The sequence below is a fragment of the Wasmannia auropunctata genome, unplaced genomic scaffold (assembly GCF_000956235.1).
Source record: "Wasmannia auropunctata unplaced genomic scaffold, wasmannia.A_1.0 LD336046.1, whole genome shotgun sequence".
Lineage (NCBI taxonomy): Eukaryota > Metazoa > Arthropoda > Insecta > Hymenoptera > Formicidae > Wasmannia > Wasmannia auropunctata.
Window position 1 is genome coordinate 545614 of NW_012026844.1, and position 18831 is coordinate 564444.

At 39.5% G+C, this 18831-nt stretch overlaps 3 protein-coding genes across 9 annotated transcripts in view; 1 reads left to right on the plus strand and 2 right to left on the minus strand.

Moving 5' to 3' along the window:
• The first annotated feature begins 303 nt into the window (after positions 1-303).
• LOC105451724 (tRNA-splicing endonuclease subunit Sen15-like) lies at positions 304-1519 on the plus strand. Of its 2 annotated transcripts, XM_011692352.1 has the most exons (4): positions 305-519; positions 657-738; positions 801-972; positions 1099-1519. In XM_011692352.1, the coding sequence occupies exons 1-4, from the start codon at positions 496-498 to the stop codon at positions 1343-1345; spliced, it is 525 nt and encodes a 174-aa protein (XP_011690654.1). In that variant the 5' UTR covers positions 305-495; the 3' UTR covers positions 1346-1519. The 2 variants fall into 2 exon arrangements, with proteins under 2 accessions (XP_011690655.1, XP_011690654.1); XM_011692353.1 differs by lacking the exon at positions 657-738 and having other exon boundaries at positions 304-519.
• Positions 1520-1762: 243 nt separating this feature from the next.
• The window catches only part of LOC105451726 (serine/threonine-protein kinase N), a 30481-nt gene continuing 13412 nt past the window's right edge, over positions 1763-18831 (minus strand). For 2 of the 5 annotated variants that reach the window (XM_011692360.1, XM_011692358.1), the window contains exons 4-18: positions 17134-17237; positions 16253-16460; positions 15350-15504; positions 10177-10428; positions 9944-10094; positions 9785-9872; positions 9338-9693; positions 9024-9262; positions 7934-8101; positions 7140-7454; positions 6907-7058; positions 6611-6830; positions 6413-6520; positions 6191-6331; positions 1763-6017 (exon numbers count right to left, since the gene is read on the minus strand). In XM_011692360.1, coding sequence (XP_011690662.1) covers positions 5874-6017; positions 6191-6331; positions 6413-6520; positions 6611-6830; positions 6907-7058; positions 7140-7454; positions 7934-8101; positions 9024-9262; positions 9338-9693; positions 9785-9872; positions 9944-10094; positions 10177-10428; positions 15350-15504; positions 16253-16460; positions 17134-17237 — 2801 coding nt within the window. In that variant the 3' untranslated portion in view covers positions 1763-5873. Of the gene's footprint in view, positions 6018-6190; positions 6332-6412; positions 6521-6610; positions 6831-6906; positions 7059-7139; positions 7455-7888; positions 8102-9023; positions 9263-9337; positions 9694-9784; positions 9873-9943; positions 10095-10176; positions 10429-15349; positions 15505-16252; positions 16461-17133; positions 17238-18831 lie in introns of all 5 variants that reach the window. The other 3 variants (XM_011692359.1, XM_011692357.1, XM_011692361.1) reach the window with 2 other exon arrangements.
• On the minus strand, positions 10531-14609 carry LOC105451725. 2 transcript variants are annotated; one of them, XM_011692355.1, is made up of 2 exons: positions 12284-14609; positions 10531-12194 (listed from the first exon to the last, which is right to left on the minus strand). In XM_011692355.1, the coding sequence occupies exons 1-2, from the start codon at positions 13187-13189 to the stop codon at positions 10887-10889; spliced, it is 2214 nt and encodes a 737-aa protein (XP_011690657.1). In that variant the 5' UTR covers positions 13190-14609; the 3' UTR covers positions 10531-10886. The 2 variants fall into 2 exon arrangements, with proteins under 2 accessions (XP_011690657.1, XP_011690656.1); XM_011692354.1 differs by having other exon boundaries at positions 10531-12197.

The following is an 18831-nucleotide window of genomic DNA, read 5'->3' on the forward strand; positions in this document are numbered from 1 at the left end:
ACAAAAAACGGGACGGGAGAGAGGGGACTGTGTCCGTGAGACAAACAAACTCGCCGCTCGAGCTCCGTGTTTGTTAGCTGGTGGTGAGACAAGGACGACCGAGATTGATGTCCGTCCTTTTCTAACTAACCTACTCGCATTCCTGCACATAGCACGGAACACAACCGTGGACATAGCACGGATCACCACCAAAAGATCGTGGACATAACCGACAAAATCGTGGACATTGGCTACGTAGTTCAATGTCCACGTTTTGTGGACATAGAGGCGCTGAAACCAGCTCAATCGCCTGTCCCAGCTAAATCGCGGGCATGGCCGCTCTCAGGATCCTCTCTGGTCGCGGGGCGACTTCTTGGAGCTGTCAATGGACACATGTGTCGGTTCTCACTGATGTTTCTCGCTCCAGTTGCGATGGCAATTGACGACAAGTAATTTTTCGCTAAAAAAAAAAAAACGGGGCATTCCACTCCTGCATTTTGTGTGTGCACGAGAAAGATGTACGACATATGCCATCCCAGCGTGAGTAACCCCTCTTTAGCTAACCAAGAAGACGCGAGCGCGAGCTTAGTCTCTGAGAATGTGCATGCCTATATGTATATGTATAAATATTTAGTACGTGAGATTATTTTGCAATCGTTCTCAATGTACGCTTACAGTATTATCATCTGTGCAAACTCGGCTGTAATGACCCGATAAAAACGAGCACCGCCTTTTATGTCTACATTGAGATATGCGAAGGTATTGTATCCAGTTTAAGTGGGCGTTGAACGCGCGAATCTATTCCCGTGATGATTTTCCAGTGAAGCGATACTGGGACGTCGACTACAAGTACAATGAGGAGCTCGACGTGATCTATTTTGAGGTGAAGAAAAAGGAGAATTCTCGGTTGGAGATCTACGTGCCTTGGCCAACCAAGTATAGCCTCTGCTTGGACAAGATTGAGAAGATGCAACAGTTATTGCAAAATAAACGGTAATTCTACGATTTTATTTCAATTCCCTTAATTCTCGCGTATCTCTTTGATATCTCCGCAACATAATTCTATTGATCTGTTTGAATATACATATGTATTTTTAAATGAATTTTATATTTTTTCAGATTGACATTCGTATTTAAATCTGAAGATAGCAGCAGTGTCTTTTATACAGTAACCGCTGGCCTCTCGAAACCAGCGGCACCAGAAGCGAGTAAACAACGAAAGGAAAAAGCGGAAAAGATTCTGAACTTGGAAAGTGAAATCCGGAGGAATACACCAAACTTATATGAATTAGCGAAGACTTTAGGTCCTACTCACGAAACTAGCCAAGAACCTTCGAATCTTGATTCCAGTTTGGAGATATTATGATACTTTTCTTCTACTTAATATATAATTTTGATCTAATATATGTCTGCTGTCTATATATTGGTATTTATCTTTTTTTGTTACACACCTTACAGCTTATGTATCAAAACATATAACGGTTAAACATGTAAAAGTAATGTCGCGTTGGAAATAAACCTCCCCCCCAATATATTGTAATTTTTGTTGTTAAATATAATAAAATAATTTTCGTTGCCATAAGTAAATAACACGTGTTGATTCGAGGTGCATTTGAAAGTAGAGAGAAAGAGAGAGGTATATTTTTAATATTTATTTTTTTAAATAATTCACATAAAATGCGGATTTTGAGAATACCTCTAAGGATTACGTAATTGTTTAAAGTGATATGTAATAAGCTGCCACTGCAAATATATATATATGAATTAAATAAATTAATTTTTAAAGATTTTCATCTCTCTAGCCATGTATTATTAGTAGACACTACAAAATACGAGGCACATAAATTTCCTTATTATAAAACTAACGATAAATATAGCGAACATTTTAACCAAACTTATACCTAGTAATTGCTATGTAATTATGTTATATATATAAAAAATACGTGTAACGAAAGAGTAATCTAATAAAAAATCTTTATAAATCAAGAGTAGGTCTATCTACAAAACACCATAGGATGTTTGTATATATGTACATACAATTTTTAAATTATCGTATTTTAGGCCATATATATATGTTCCACAGAATTATTAAATAATTTAATTCTTTTTGCAAAGAGCTGCGTGTAATATCAGTGGAAAAAGTAATTTGTTCACACACACGATGCCATCTTATAATGTATATCAAGTTATACGTACAGTGTAAAACGTAAAATACAAAACGGTATTATTTTGACGAAAACGTATTTTTATCATTCAAAATTCATTATAAAGTTTTCAAAGATTGCAGACTTCGGCAGTTGAAAGTAGCGTAAAAAGAATGATATTGCATTCATAGCTTTTTTCCGCTATGTAAAATATACAAGTAACATACACATCACATCTAGAATCTAGAATAAATGTTATATTTTGCGAAATGTAAATAATTTTAATGTTAAATTAACGAAAAACTCAAAAGGTCTCCCACTCCGCCGCACAAGATCCATTTCAAATTGCCATATTGCTTTACAAATTACATCGATATCATATTTTTCTCTGCCTGTTTTACTACTAATGCGTCGTCACGTAAATTTTTATGGATTTTGTATTTTTTATTCCAGAGCCGTATAATATCATGTAAAAACATCAGATTTAAAAATTTATATACAGTCATAGAAAACAGGCACATTGAAAATTATTCATATCTTTCAAATTATCTTCCACTGTTGTATATTATGTTCGAGATCTGAAGATATTTTAGGAGCACCTAAAATATTTCCTACAGATCTGAATCATATTCTGCGTGTATAAGAATTATATATAAAATAGATACCAAAATGGATATATGTATATCAATTTATAATTGCAGTAAGGCAACTAGGTCTCGAGATACTCGAATCTATCACTAATGACACAGTTAACTTTTCATGATAATGTTTCAATATTAAAAAGTTTTACAATTCTGGTCGCCTTGTTAATATTAAAAGAGCAGTATTGCAAATAAAACCTGGTAGATCTCATTGACATGGTAAGATCTCAGCAATCAATATTTACAATTAATAAAATTCGATTTAATTATATTTTAATTGTTTCGTAGTACTCGTAGTATGACAAATTTAACCAATTTACATAAAATAAAACAAACGACATCATAATCAGATTATACACAACATTTACCAAGTTCTATTTGAAATATCTTTCTTCATTTCGCATCGTTACAAAGTCCATAATTCTTCTCAATCTTCAATTTCAATTCTACGATACATACATATAGAGATAAATGACAGGTCGAAAAGATTATATACAATATTGGATTACTTCGTTTCTTACTAATAGCCACAGAAAATTTTCTAGTTCTATTCCATATTATATATCAAAAGTTGTTCGATTATTGTAGGCACCTTTTAAAAGATGGGTGAAATGATGGGTGAGATGGGTTACATTTAGATTGTATACATATGTGTGGAAGTTCTAATAACAATCGAAATCCTATAAAGGATTAATTATTAAATACTAAGATTACAATAAATGTAGGCAATAGCATTCGTAAAGAAAGAAGAGCTCCGTAATAATTAGAAAAATATTGATTTTTATAAGTAAAATCTAACAGCTACTCCAATATTACACAGCTTTCAAATCATTCTCAGCAAGATTAAAACCGAATCTTAAAAGGTGTTCAAGTATGTTCATAATAAAAGACGTGAACACGTCTTACAATAATAATTTGTTGTGAAGTTAATTAAAATTGATCGTACAATATTATACCGACAGCTATTAAACATAGAAATATCATTCATTATTATTCTTTCGACACATTTGGTTATATATTTTATATATACAATGATATGAAGCACATGAACTAGTAAAAATATCTTATAAACTAGAATATAAATGTACATAACTAAATGATGAAGTATAGCAAACGTAATTGGGATACATGTTAAACGAACCTAAAGGACTCTGGTGTATAATATTAATGTGCTGCTTCACATAAAGTCATAAAGCTCGTATATCTAACGTCATAATCTTGCAAAATTAGCTATACATAAATGGATTAAATTTCCAATTTTCGTAACAGACAATATATGATTAGTTTAATTGAAGCGCTGTTAATGTCAATATGATCATTATTGTTGCACATACATAGCGCCATTTCAATTTCAATTCTTTATCACATGAGCATGAGCAAGTATAGCTACATTTTGATTTACTTTATGCTTTCTTAATGAATGTTAATATTGTTTTTTATTATTATGATTATCCTTTAAGTTCCATAAGGATATACAAAATCTTTGAGTAACTGCGTGTATAACTGTACATAATAGCAGTAGATAGCATTTGATAACGAAACGATGAAAATAATATATCTTCACGCAAAAGGACATCCATACATATTTAATACTAGCAACAGGACAGTGTTCGGAGATCACTTCTGTAATCTAAAATTATTCTCATTTATATGCGAAAAAACGTCTTTGTCAGATGATTAATAACTACAAATAGGCTTCATCATTTTTCCTTTGCTTGATAGAAATTGCAATCCTTTAATTTTCAAGAATGTCGCTCATGAATTCGTAATATTGCTTTCTATTAAATTAGAGATAAATTTATATATATCAGCTATTCACTAAAAACATAAATTAGCGGAAAACCTGAGATTCGATAAAAGAAGTTTCTAGAGCAAAGTTCGCGCATATGATAAACAAGATAAAGCGGACTTTGTGAAACCAGAAAGTTAGAAAGGGCGCAGTTGTAGCGCCTGAAGAATTATTAAATCGAAAGGCCAATCCCAGAAAAAGCAGATTTCTAAGGCAATAAACAAACCGACTAAGCTGCATTAAACAAGACGATTCTTCCCTAGAACAGCGGATTCTGGATTTGTGATTGGAATGTCTATGCAAGAGGTCAATCTATACATGCAATTTATACCATCAGAAAGGTAGTGAGTGAACTCACATTTAGTGAACTTTTAGCTAATATTATCGCGCTACAAAAAGCGTCTCCTCAGTTTTATAATTTTCGTTTCACTGCCATGCTTCAAAATTCAATCAATAATAAAAAAAGAGAGAAACTTTCTCCTATTGCTGAAAAATTTTTTCACTATTCCCATATCTCTGCACATGCGGCTGAAAGCTGAATGCTGGGAATAACCCAGTTCATGACAAGAGAGCATCTGTTTCCAATTTTTTCCAACTCTCCCAAACCAGTTTTTGATGGACATGGCGAATGGTCACTTCGTCGTATCACTATAGAGACAATCTATACGAAGAGATACCTTGTCTCGGGATTTTCAGCGAAATCATTCGCCAGACAGTGAGCAATCGAGCACCAGGATTATATCCGTCCGCATTACAAGTTGAGAACGGGATATCAGAAATCTTTCAAGTTTTCGGCGTCTTGGCAGTCGTCGTAACAAATTGAAGAAATTAGCATTCAAAAATGGCATAATCTCACAGATGTTTTTCCAGAATACCCAAACAATAGAGATAATTTTTTTGTTATATCGGTTATCTTAGTTCAAACCTAAGAAATTCAAAATATCTTCGATTGACTTTAAGATATCTGAGAATTAATTATACGAACGACTATCCAACGATCACCTACAATTCCAGCTCATCTGGTTATACTCGAAAAGTTAGATGAAATATTAGTCTCACTAACGAATAGATCTCGATCTGTGGAGCTGCATTCATGTACATCCCACAACTTTGGTTGAAAAATTTCTCTTGTAAATGTGCCTATTATGATCATTAATATAGTATCCAAAATAAAAAATCTATACATTAATGACATATGATATATATTGCTCAGAAAACAAACGCGCATCTAAATACCACCAATTCCGCGAGTTCCATATGAAGCAACTTTTTTCTCAATTATGCTGATATTTCCCTGTCGAGAGATATCAATCATTACGGCTAGCACCAATCAGCCATGTAAGTAAAGTCCTTAAACAGGCTTTGCTCTAGGTCGCTAAGAGGTCGAGGATCTTTTGGAGGCGTTAATTGTGGCTTCTCTGATGTAAACTCTTCATCGAAATTACTTACATCCTCCACTGAATGCTAATAAGAACAGAAAAATATTTCCATGTAAGAAAATATTACATTTAAAAAAGATCTAATCTAATTCTGATCTCCGATTGATATTTAAAATTTATTCGTATTAACAGATATAATCTCTTTTTCTCTCTTACATAATTTACACATGCAACAATAAATATTAAATTGATACTTACGATTACTGGTACAAAAGGTGGTTTCACGCGTCTTAGAAGTAAATCATCCCAAGCTATATGTCTGAAAAATGCTTGTTTCTTAACATCTTCAGCGTCTCTTTCACTGCTACCTAATCTCCTCTCTGGATTCTTTCTCAGTAACTGTTACAGAAAATACATACGAATAAGTTTTATGTGAGATGATTGGAGAAACAGAAAAGTAATAAAACAAAAATAACTTACTCTTCTCATGATTGCAATTGCCTCCAAAGAAAGGAATCTTGGATATCGTACTTCGTCATTTACAATGGAATCAAATACTTCTTCTTCGTCATCACCTGGGAAAGGGGACTGAAACACGCATTATATTTTTACTTAATATATACAAAACAATAAATGTTTTCAAAATAAATATATAATGTTTCAAAACAATAAAATTACCTCTCCAACCAACATTTCAAATATTAAGACTCCAAGACCCCACCAATCTACAGCTCGTGTATAAGAAGTTTCCGTCAGCACTTCGGGCGCTAAGAATTCAGGAGTACCACAGAAAGTACCTGTTCTGTCACCAAATCCCATACCTTCCTTACATAAACCAAAATCTGCGATTTTAACGTAACCTTCCGTATCTAATAGTAAATTATCTAACTTCAAATCTCTGTAAAAATAAACCATATAAAATATATTAAATATACAAATATATTACTAGATTACTTGGAGTGCACGTTATATACCTGTAAATAATGCGATTTTCGTGTAAATATTGTAATCCGAGAACTACACAAGCGGAATAAAAAACAGCGCGTGGCTCCCCAAAAACATCAGCATGTATATGCATCATAAGATCTCCGCCAGCTGCATATTCCATTACAAAACATACGTGTGCCTAAAAAAAAATTCATCTTTCTTATTCTCTTCTATCTCACAAGAATGTACTAAAAATACTAGAGAGAAAAACTATCGATACCTCAGTTTGAAAGCACGCAAATAAATTAACGAGGAAAGGATGGCGTGTCGTGTTCGCTACTTCGAATATTCTCTTTTCAGAAAGCAATGACTCCACTTCATCTCTAGCAATAATATCCCCCTTCTTCAAAGCCTTAATCGCGAAGTACTCTCCCGTGTTTCTATATTGCGACAATATTACTTTGCCGAAATGTCCACGACCGAGTACGGAGAGCAGTCTAAAGTTCTCCAGAGTCATACCAGTAAGCTGAGAATGCCTTCTCGACTCGTAAGCACTATCTCTATATTGAAGAGGTCTAGCTGGCATTTCATAAACCTGAAAGACAAAGTTTTAGTTGAAACAACTAGTTATATAAATGCATATTTTAATGCATTATTATTAAAGTTAGATAAATTAAAAGTAATTGCTGCATATTAGAAACGTGAAAGAATTACATGTTAGTATATCATAAAAAATAGTAAGATATTTTAGATGTCTCCTAGATATTAAACAATGGTAGGTTAGGCTGCAATATTTTAATTATTAAAATTTTCATGTGGTTATTAATTGTGTGATTTTATGTCTATATGTAGCGTATATTATAATTAAAAATACGTGCAATGCACAGACGAAAGATTTAGAGAAAGAGAGAGAGTAAAGATTAATATAAAATGTATAAGATGATAAGATAAAAATAGAATAGTTCATACATTATATAAGATAAAAGCATTACAAAGAATTTCTTTCTTTAGTATTTACATGCAACACACCAAAGCAAGCAAAGCAATGTTGTGTGTATGTTGGAGGGCATGTACCTCATCCTCAGGAAACTCGACGACAGGTTGGGGCGAGGGTGTGCGTGGAGAGGGTGGTGCAATCAGCACAGGGCGGGGCTCTGTCACAAGGGGCCTCAAATTTGCACCCTGAGGCCCGCCCTTTTCCTCGTTGTGCAGAAAATCAAACTCCCTTAATGCGCTCTGTAACTACATTGCTACCTCTTTAGCTCTAATGCTTGATTGAAATTGCAGTAAATTTTAGATTGCGTATCGAAATTGTTTAAATTAAACACATGCATAGCTATATAACTAATATATAATTTTGATTTTGAAATATATTATAAGTATTTGTTCTACAGTGACTTGTATGATTTATCATTATAATAGGGAGTTTGTAATAAAAATAGAATATATATATATATATATATATATATATTGCTTGAATCGACTATGCAAGGAAATAAAATTATATTCATTGTAAAATATTTAATATAATGTAGATAAATGCCAAAAAACAAGAAACCTACATTTTCACTTAATAAAGAAATTGTGTGTAATAACTACATATTATATACTAGATAATCTTTTAAAGCAAGTGCATTAAACTAATACTACATTTTTTTATAATTGTAAAAGTAAGTATATATATATATATATATATATGATAACATGCCGCACCAAGATATATATACATTCATTAGAATTGTAACTTTAGAAAGTGTATCTATTTATCATATCATACATTTATTTTTATAAACTATTTTGTCCCATAACCAAGATTCCCAGCCTTAAGATTCTAATATTGCTACAATCATCTTGTAAAGTAGAAAAGATTAAAAGTAGAAATAATATAGAAATACAATGAGTATAATAAATTATATGTATTCGTAAGATAATGAAAACTACATATATCATACCATATAATATTTAACATTATTAATTTATGACAATTACGTAACAATTTGCAACATTAGCATTCTTTCATATCTTTACATCAAAAGCAAAGATCGACAGATAATGCAATAAAGAGCATTTATAATAAATACTATTATATCACGTATCAATGCATGAGCTTTTCTTCGTTAAGAAAATAATGATGTATAAAAAAAACATATACGAAAAGACTTACCTCTTGATCCAATTTGGGAGGTGGTGTAGGTGCAGGCGTAGAAGGCTTTTTTGTCACAGTTGGTGGCGGTGGGGGAGGATGCTCCGGAGGACGTGGCAGAGTTGGACTACTATTCGATGTCGTCATACCTAAAGGCCGTGCGCCACCCAATCCGCCTTTCTCCGGATCGGGCACTTCGCCGGGAGTTTCAGGCTTATCTTCTACTGAGGTATCAAACACAAGCTGCAACGGTTGCGGTCCTGAAATCAAGATACGTTAGATATCTTGACACTTTTGAGACTGTGCATTTTACGTAGACGAGTTTGAATCTTTACCTGACGGTGGACTTTCAGAGTTTCTGGAATTGTGCAATGAGGGCGCCGAACGTTTAAGCAACCTACCCCAAGTCGCAACATTTATGTTCATTTGATTTGCTCTTGGGAAATTTTTCACTTGCTGCTTAAAGATCTTGCGTTGACGCTGCAATTTAGGCTTTCGCGATATCATCGGATTTAAGAATTTTATTTCTGCGAACAGGAGGCCTTGGGGTTCCAGTTGTAGAGCCATACCGTGTCGAACGTCATCAATGAATTCTTCTAAACGTAAAAACTTGACCGCACAAAGAGATCTCCAATCTTTCCAATAAATGCCTATTTCAAGCTCTCTCGATTTGTCAAGCTCAATAGAAAACCTAAAAATTTGTATTGGACACATGGCAATATAATAACGATACATGAATTATTAATTAGAAGTATTAATTAATTAATTAGTATTGGCATTACCTTTGATCCCAAGCTTGTTGGGAACATGGCCGCCAACTAGTTTGTCCTACGGTTTGGTTATCCAATTTTATAACTGCCATAATATCATCTGAAAACAATGAATAATTAATAAAGAATTCAGAGACATCGATGTCATTCTCAAAATATTCAAAAACTTACTGCTTGTTTCGTCTTTCACGCTATATGACTTGCTTGAGCTGCGTCCTGTGACACCTTTAACAAAGCTACGTAAATCAGGACTAGCAGGATGTTCTCTCCTCGTACGTCCAGGCACTTCTTCTGCTAAGTCTTGACATCCCATTAATCTTACCTAAACACATTACGGCGTGTAATATAAAAGGAAAATAATTTCTAACCGTCAAACAGTTAATTGCGTGTATTCTCCGACATACCTCTAATTGTCCTGTGACAGCGGCGCATCTCGATACTGACGCCGGTACAGTGGCTTTACCCTCCAAAGGACCGCGAAACGGTTGTAATGATGTATAAGTAACAGGAACTGGACTAGCCGACTGCACGCTAGCTAATTCTCTCTTTAACTGAGCCGCAGTACCGCTGTCGGCAGGTAGCTCTTGCCTTCTGAGCTCGAGGGACATTCTGAGTAAATCCAATTTCCTACTGGATTCCGCGAGACTTGCTTGAGCCTGTGTAATTTATGATTTATGTAATAACGTACCATTAACGTATTTTATGTAATATTAGTTTAACATATATAGAGGATTAATATACAAAAGTAAACACACAAACAATGTCCGACATGGTATTTATTAACGATGCAATCAATATAATACATCTTTGTTAATTTTTATAAATGCTCAATTTTCAGCAGAATGTGTTTTTTTTTTAGCAGCCATCGTATAATTAATTTCGATAAAAAAGCTATGTATAGAATATGTATGGAATACTTTAAGAAATATAAATTAAGCACACAAATCACAATATACAAGTTTATACTATCCTCACAATCGCCATGAACGTAATGGAACGCAATTTGTTTTCTTTTTTATGCATATACAAATCTTACAACATAAATAAACGAAGTGGAAAGCATTTGTCGTCTCGTAAAAACTGAAGAAACAATATGATTAAAATCCTCCAGAAGCTAATGAAATCCGACGTCACTCTTTTTTCGCGATTTGAATGCCGGATGACGTTCGAGCTCGCTCAACGAGGAGGATCGTCCTCTCGCTTCGTTCTCGAAGTAACTTCGGCAATGCTCGCACGAACACGTCGGATTTTTCGAGGGGCCTATATGATGTCCGGGTTTACGAAACGCGCTGATTACCGCACCAAATTTTGACGCTTTTACGATATGATCAGTTCTCTCTCCGTACGGCGTAGTGAAGGGAGACGTTACGCGGGAGGGTATGATCGAGGGAAGGGGAGAGGGGCTCTTCGATCCGAACGGACCGATACGATCGCGTAAGACATTCGTGTACGGAACGTAATCTCGGCGTGTCGCGAACTGGGAGCGTTCCTCTTGCGCCTTTCCATGCCCCGAGTCTAAATTAGTCGCATTAGATTCCTCCGTTTGACCCTTGCTCGTACGACGGACGATCGAATCTCTTTTGAATCGTGATTTATCATCGCCGGACACGAAGCTCCAACCGACTGCCCCGCTCTCGTCGGAATCCTCGGCACTCTCCCCGGACGACCAATTAATCTGATGTTTCTCGAAGTACTCCCTCATCTTCCTATTCTGCAGCAGATGCTTCCGTTCGATTTGCGGCGACCGCCAGGTTCTGATTCTCTCGTTACCGGCTTTCGCCAGGACATCCATTCTCCGTATTCTATCGCGATCCGCGGTGTTGGCGTATTCGAAGCTGTCGCAAGGCGTTAAGCCGGATTTGCTGTTGATCAGGGACTCGATATCGGAAAACGTGTCCTTCGACGACGTCATGGTCGTCGATTCGTAATCGCACGGCGACAGAGCCGTGCTGGACGACACCGCGGACCAAGGGACGGAATCGAGATCCCGTATCCCGCTGTACGAGCTGAATCGCGAGGGGTAGAGGGAGCTCAGAACCTCGTCGCTGTCGTATCCCTTCGAGCTGGCCAACGAAGGCATCCTCATCGGCGCATTTCTGAAACTCGCGCATCGTCGCTCGGCGCTGCGCTTCAGAAACGCGTTCGCGTCTTGGAAGCCCCGCGGCAAATTGTCCATCGCTTGAGTGTGAGTGACTCTGACGTCCTCGTTCTCGAAGACGGTCATCGGCGTGCTGCGCTCGTCCTCGCTGATCGTGTCCGTGCTGGCGCCGTCGTCGGATCCCGTGCAGTACACATCGATATGTACCGTCCGCGACTTGCGCTTGCTGCTGCTATCCTCCTTCGCCGACGAGTCCGATTTCTCTGGATCGGCCGAAGGACCGGTACTGGTATTCCCAACTGATGCCGGGGGCGATCGGATTTCCTGCTGAAAGAAGACGATCGTCGGCATTCGAGACACGTAGTGAACAACTCTGTTGCGTCTACTGCATATATCGCAGAACGATGACTCACCTCCTTTTTCTGCTCGCTACGCTGATAAGCTGCACCAGTGCCAGATTTCCTCTTAGTTCTGCTGCTCTTCACAGTCGACGACGAGCGCACCGATTCGATGTCGGTGGTTTGCGACGCCGCGTCCTTGCTCTCCGCACCTGTGGACCTGCTGCTGTTCGCAGTCTTTTCCGCGACGCGAGTGCAAAAGTGCGTGGTGAAGGCACTCGATGCGCTTCCCTCTGCGCAGTCCTCGCAGACCTCCGGGACCGCGCTGAATTGATGACGCGAAAAGGCCTGTTGCTGCGAGGATCGGCGGTACCACTGATCGATGGACGGCGTGATTTTCGAGGACTCGGCGGACGTAGCTTTCTCAGGATTAGCCTTGTCCGCGCCCACGGTAGAAAGTACAATGCTGCACGTGCTCTTGCATCGGCGATTGTACTGTTGAGGCGAGCATCGCGCGGGCAAGGTCGAGTACGTGTGCGGCGTGAACTGTTCGCTGTTGTAGCCGGAGTCGGAGACGTTCGCTCGGCCTCTGCAGGACGAGATGGAGTCGTCGTTACCGGACGAGCCCGAGCGCGGCAGAGTGTATGACCCGCTTAATGATCTCTCCGACGGCCTCTCGGGCGGCGTGGACGTGAAGAGTATATTGCCCCGTTGAAAGCCGAAGCCGCCGGCGGTGCTACCCGACGACCGGAACGCGTTGGCGGCTGACGGCGGCGTTGACGTGGAGTTCGGTTCGCCCGTGTTCCAGCGGCATATCATGCGGATGCCGCCCGCGTCGGTGGTGGTGGTGGTACCCGGAGGCATTTGCACGGTCTCGGAGGTCACCGCGTCGCCGTGGCGGATCGTGACTTCGGCGCGCACCAGCCACGGCGGCACCTGGCTCGAGCTACCGTCGCCCGAATTATCCTGACGTCCGTACATCTTGCGCCTCTCTTCCCCCTCAACCTCCGCCGTGCCTTCATCCACCGCACGACATTATTGTTATCCAATCGGCACCGCTGCCAGGAGAACACGTCCGAGCGATCTGCCCTCCTCTCCGTACCGAACAGACGATGATGCGGTTCCCTCGTCCGTACCCTTCTTCTGTTCATGGATTTGTAGTCTCTCTACTCGAACGTATACGCAAAATGCCGGCGATTACGTGCAACACCTGTGACCATTCATCTGATTTCTCATCCAATTTCGTAATGTATTAAAAAGAAATCTTATATAATGCTGTCTATTTAAGAGTTGAGCAGCCGCTCGTGCTTCACGATCTCGTCCGTGGCGCAGTTTTTCCCGGAAGGATGGTAATACTGCGGTATTGCATCGCCACTGATCTATTTTCGGGTCCCGTGTGTTCGAGAACTAGTCCGAGTGCGTTTCTTTCCGCCTTAACGTCGCAAAATTTTAGTGCCAATACCTGAAGAAGATTCAACCTCGACGTGGCACACAGTGATCGTCGCTCCGCATTCAATTACTCTCTACTTATTAAATGTTTTTCGTACGAATGCCTGAGACGGTTGTTTATAATGTTGTCAGTTCGTCGTTGCATATTACACAATATTTCTGCGATTGTTGCAACCACCGCGACTTTCATCGCTCGTAAGGCAACAAACTGAGCAATATAGAGCGACGATGTATATAATTAGCACAATATAAATTTGGAGCAACATGCGGTTGCACTAAGAATATTATTTGGAATAGGGTGGCGTTTTTCATACTCGCTCGACGGTCACCGATGCAATAATTGTGCGCAATAATAATGCACGCGAGATGTATTACGATACGAAAATCGGTGTATCGAGTTGCTTAAAAATTTCAATTGTAGCTGTAGACTTATTCAGTCTCGCGGGTAATCGCCGGCAGTCGAAGAGTAACTTCGAAACACGGATATCTTACGTGAGCGTGAAATTATTTAGCGCGTACGTTATAAAAAGCAACGGATCGATTATCTCTGTGTGACTCGCATACGTTCACACACATCCAAGCATCCAAGGATCAAACAAGATTCAAACTTCCGCTAAGTAACGGATTGTTTATAACTCGATCAGAGACGTTTGAGCGTCCAGTTAGTATACAAGTATCCTGACAGCTTAAATCGATTCTGAAGCAGACGTCAGTCTTCTTTGGAGCGGTAGCGTTCGAGTAGGAGAGGCGTCGGCGGGGCGAATCCGAACGGGCTACGATCATTGGGCGGCTTCGTGTCAGTCTTCGAGTTCAGATCATAATTAACAGCCACGATTATCCGAACGCGTGATCGATATCTTCTTGGATGTCCACTTGACGGACGTATACATTCCACGAGCGCCTCCTTCGCGGTCGGCCGGTGCACATGTCGTCGGTTTATCGCGGTGCTTACGATACTGGGTGATGCCAGTTCTCCTCAGGAGATGGTAACTAAGCGCGACCCGAAAAGGCGTCACGAGAAAACGGCGGGGTGGCGCGCGGGGTATTCGGTGAGCTATTTTGAGAGAGGCGCGTATACACCGCCACCGACCCTCCGGGGTCCACGTCGACATGCATTACGCCGCCGACGTCGCCCGCGCGATCCGGCTGTCGACAAGAAGTCGTTTTCGTACCGGCGGCGCGGCGCGGCGGGCGCAAACGCCCTCGCTGAAATCACATTACCGCTCGCACGAGATCTGTCTCTTACGCTAATTCTCGAAAACTGTTGTAAATTGATCGATTTACAGGCAACGTTTTCCTAATCAATTGACTTGTAACAGCCTCAAAATTTTATAGAAAACACGATCAATGCTTAAAAAAAAAAAAAAAGAGAGACAGTTACTTTTGATATGACGAATAAAGCAATGAAATATTTTCATTGCGTTTGCCGATTTAAGAGAGAGAAAAAAACTCGTCTTGTTGCGCGCTAGAAACGGAAATTGTCCGTGCATTGTATATATTTTCACCGAGAGAGATGAAGATAATTTCCACGTTATTATCATTTCGAAACAGCTCTGTTGGCGAAGTGACGTAAATGACTTCCTTTAATGCTACCCATACAAATACCCTTTCGCAGATTGCGTGTCACGCGCAGACTCCGGCTTCCGTTTGCACGCTGACGGACAGCGAATTAGAAAAGGAATGACCGCCTACCTCGGTTAAGGCCTTCTTATCAGCGACTTTGGCACTTTGTAGAAGACGTATCACGTTCTTGGCACCTTCCACAACAGCTGCTTCTATTCGTAATCGATGCCGCAGCTCCTCCACCCTCTCCTCCAACGCGAGCTCCAAGCTGGGCTCGTACCTGTCTGTAAAAGCATTACACTTTATTATTCACATTACATTCGACAAAAAGATCACAGTCGCCGCGCTAACTATTACTCATACAAAGCTTTCATTTATCAACGGCGCATGATTATCTTCTTACGTAACGTCCACCCACGCTTTGTACGCGGGGGAAAAAAGTAAACCATTACACGCGTAACGAATATATCCTTCGACGAACAAAGCGCTTCCTTCCAAGAAATGCCATTTACTACAATAATAACGAACATACTACGCAACATTGTACTTTTATACTGAATACACGGCACAAATTCCCGCAGGGTGAGATACGAATGTACACCGTGTTCTGAGACAGTTTCATTACCGCAGTAAATGTCAGCTTACTGTCTTCATTCCGTAAACCTCACGTTAACAATGAAATGTATACAGCTTAACTATCAAACGTCGTTCAAACAATTAGAACGATAAAGCTGACGATATGCATGTACATATGTTCGACAGAACTTCTGATAGCGTGTATCAGTATTTAAATAAACGCAGAATTTTTAGCCGCAGATCCGCGCGATCCGCACGCAAATTGATACTAGTACAATTTGCCCTTAAGTTTGTTACAATCAATATTGAAAAATCGATTATTTCACTTGTAGAAAAATATTTTAAGTTATGTTTTAGATTTTAGAACGTTCTTTCAATCGTCTTCTTTTTCTCGGGTTCGATCGCTTTGTATATATCTACACAAATTGTTAATTAACAGCGACCGATGTTATGTACCTTTGTTGCTAGCTGTTTCACCATTTGGTGGTGGCGCATCGCCTCGCTGTTGCTGCTGCCGTGCCTGGCGCACCTTCATAATCCGCATACGTAGGAACTCGATTTTGGCGCGGGAATCGTCTAGCATTTGTTGAGCCTCCTGTAGCAGTTTCTTGTCGCGATGGCCGCTCGTTAAACTCTGTATCATGTTTTCAGCACCTTGCTTGACCTACCGTGAACATAAAACGAATGATATTTTAAGTAGGCATGTATTATCATTCTATTAAGATTCTGTTGTACAGCATTAAAACCAGCATTGAAAATGTTCGCCTCAATTTGATACATTCAGAATGCATAAAAATCGACTATTTTTGTCAAGAAGAAAAAAGATAGAGAAGGTATAAATTATAGAAGGTATAAATTATAGACAATTAATGCTTCTGTATTGACAAGTAATAACTGCAAAGAGACCAGACGCGTTAGTCTAATTATTTTAAATCCCCGCGTGATGTAACGAGAGATTATTTTTAGTAGGAGAAAAATTGCGAGCGACTCACTGCGCTGACTCACCGCGAGACTGATACAAGAAAAGTGAAAGAGAACTACCGAAGTTCTGCGTAATCACTTGGAAAGAGTTGTACACAACGACTTCGCGAGAATTATATTCTAAATATATATTTATCAAGAGGAGAGTACTGATGTATAATTATTAATTACTGAAGGGAACATTTGTTATTTCGTTATCAATATTCTCCGATATCACGACAACTGTTAAAAATCTTGATAACATGGCAATTTGATATCACGCGATGTCATCCGTGTTCCGCGAATATCGCGATTGTCTGCTTGTGATTCTAAAATGTACGTAATTCAATAGTATCTCTTCAGGAGGCGGATTCTACCTTCAGTTCGATATTGAGCTGCTTCTCCAAGGACAGAAGCCGAAGATCCGTGAATAGACCTTCCTGACTCGGCGACGAAGACCCCATCGGTGATAGAGGCGTGTCTGAAATAAAAATAGACGTTCACGAAATGAAAGAATTCGATATGACCTAATAATGTATCAGCGATACCGATGTTAAACGGCAAACCAGATATCTTTCGATGAAACGGAGCACTGTACGATATAACAAGAACATATTAAGTGCACCGTTAAAAAAAATACATAAACGTATATAATAACGTATATAATAACGTATACATAAAAAATATATATGTTTAGAAAAAAATATATATATACGTTTAGAATATATATATATATATATATATAGAGGGCGTCCGCTTTCTTTAGCCGCAGGTATCTTTCTTCACGTCACGTCCGGATTTTCCACGTTAACATAAGCAATAACCGCCGCCTTACACGTGAGCGTTTTTTTATGCCTGGCAATCTCCGCGATTTGACAAGCGAGATCGTACAGCGCGCTTGGATCCTACTTTCCATCAGTGCTGACATGCTGAAAACGCCCAGACTCCCACGTATTCAAGCCAAGTATACGGGGGAGTGTGGAAAAAAAGTGATGTCCCGCTTTGTTTCAGGAACGCGCCGTTATGAATTTCCCATCGCTTCCTTTTCACCGCGTTCATTCTCTGCCTGTCTATCATAAATGTCTTCGAGATACAACGGGGATTATCTGGCAATTGCGTCAGACGCTGATGCTCTCGCAAAAACAGCGCGGCGGAATCGCTTATACGTATACGCGAATGGATTTGCGACACACAATTTATACGAAATAATACAATAATGCAATGTAATAATATTATACGATGCGTATACGAAAATAAAATACCGCGTGCATGTTAATTCGTACCGGAACGGTGTGGGAAACGCAAGTCATAATTACGAGCGTTATTTCCGTGGCCCCCACCGGAACTTTCAACAATTACATTAATCAATGTACCTTACGTAATCATATCGTGTTATTCTTTGTTGTATTTCGTATATATTTTAACGAACGCAGACACGCTCGAACGTCTCGTAATTGCAGCGAATTTCCTCAAGGATACATATAAATAATTGCTTATGTAATGCAAACCATTTAAACATATGTTTGAATGTATAACCTCTTGGAAATTAATTTAAATAAATGTAAATTAATTTCAGTTGTTTTATTTTTTTTTAAATGTCAAAAAATTCTCCGAATAGTTCATTCTTTAAATATAGTACATCGCTATCGAGGCCAACCATGCGATTTTCGAAGAGACGATTCACACGTCGGTCGCGCATTGTTCGGCCACACGCCGTATATGCGACGCGTATGCAACCGGCGCACGAATTTAGCTCGTTAATGCTGCGATGTGGGGCATCCTTTCCTCCATCGAAATATGTCCATTATGCACCCGTGCCTGGGCGCGCGGGAAGCTACCGTAAACACGTGCACGGTTCCACGGTTCCGCGATTTCCCTGTGCGCGCGCGCGCGTACACACAGCGCACATACACGCGCATTACGTGCGTGCGTACGTACGAACGCACGTCGCGATAAACGACGCGTAGTGCCCGTTCGACGCGAATGGGCGAACGCGGACGAACACGCTTTGCACACCGTCTATGCACACGAGCATGCCTGACGTGTCCGAATAAGGCGATGCGAGGGACCGAGCA

Bases quoted from the DNA above. Each gene is read 5' to 3' on its own strand.
- LOC105451725 (XM_011692354.1), bottom strand. From the start codon at position 13,189: ATGTACGGACGTCAGGATAATTCGGGCGACGGTAGCTCGAGCCAGGTG. The intron at 12,198-12,283 runs GTGAGTCATCGT...GTCTTCTTTCAG, and splicing joins GTAGCGAGCAGAAAAAGGAG to CAGGAAATCCGATCGCCCCC.
- LOC105451724 (XM_011692352.1), top strand. From the start codon at position 496: ATGTACGACATATGCCATCCCAGC. The intron at 739-800 runs GTATTGTATCCA...ATGATTTTCCAG, and splicing joins CTACATTGAGATATGCGAAG to TGAAGCGATACTGGGACGTC. The intron at 973-1,098 runs GTAATTCTACGA...ATATTTTTTCAG, and splicing joins CAGTTATTGCAAAATAAACG to ATTGACATTCGTATTTAAAT.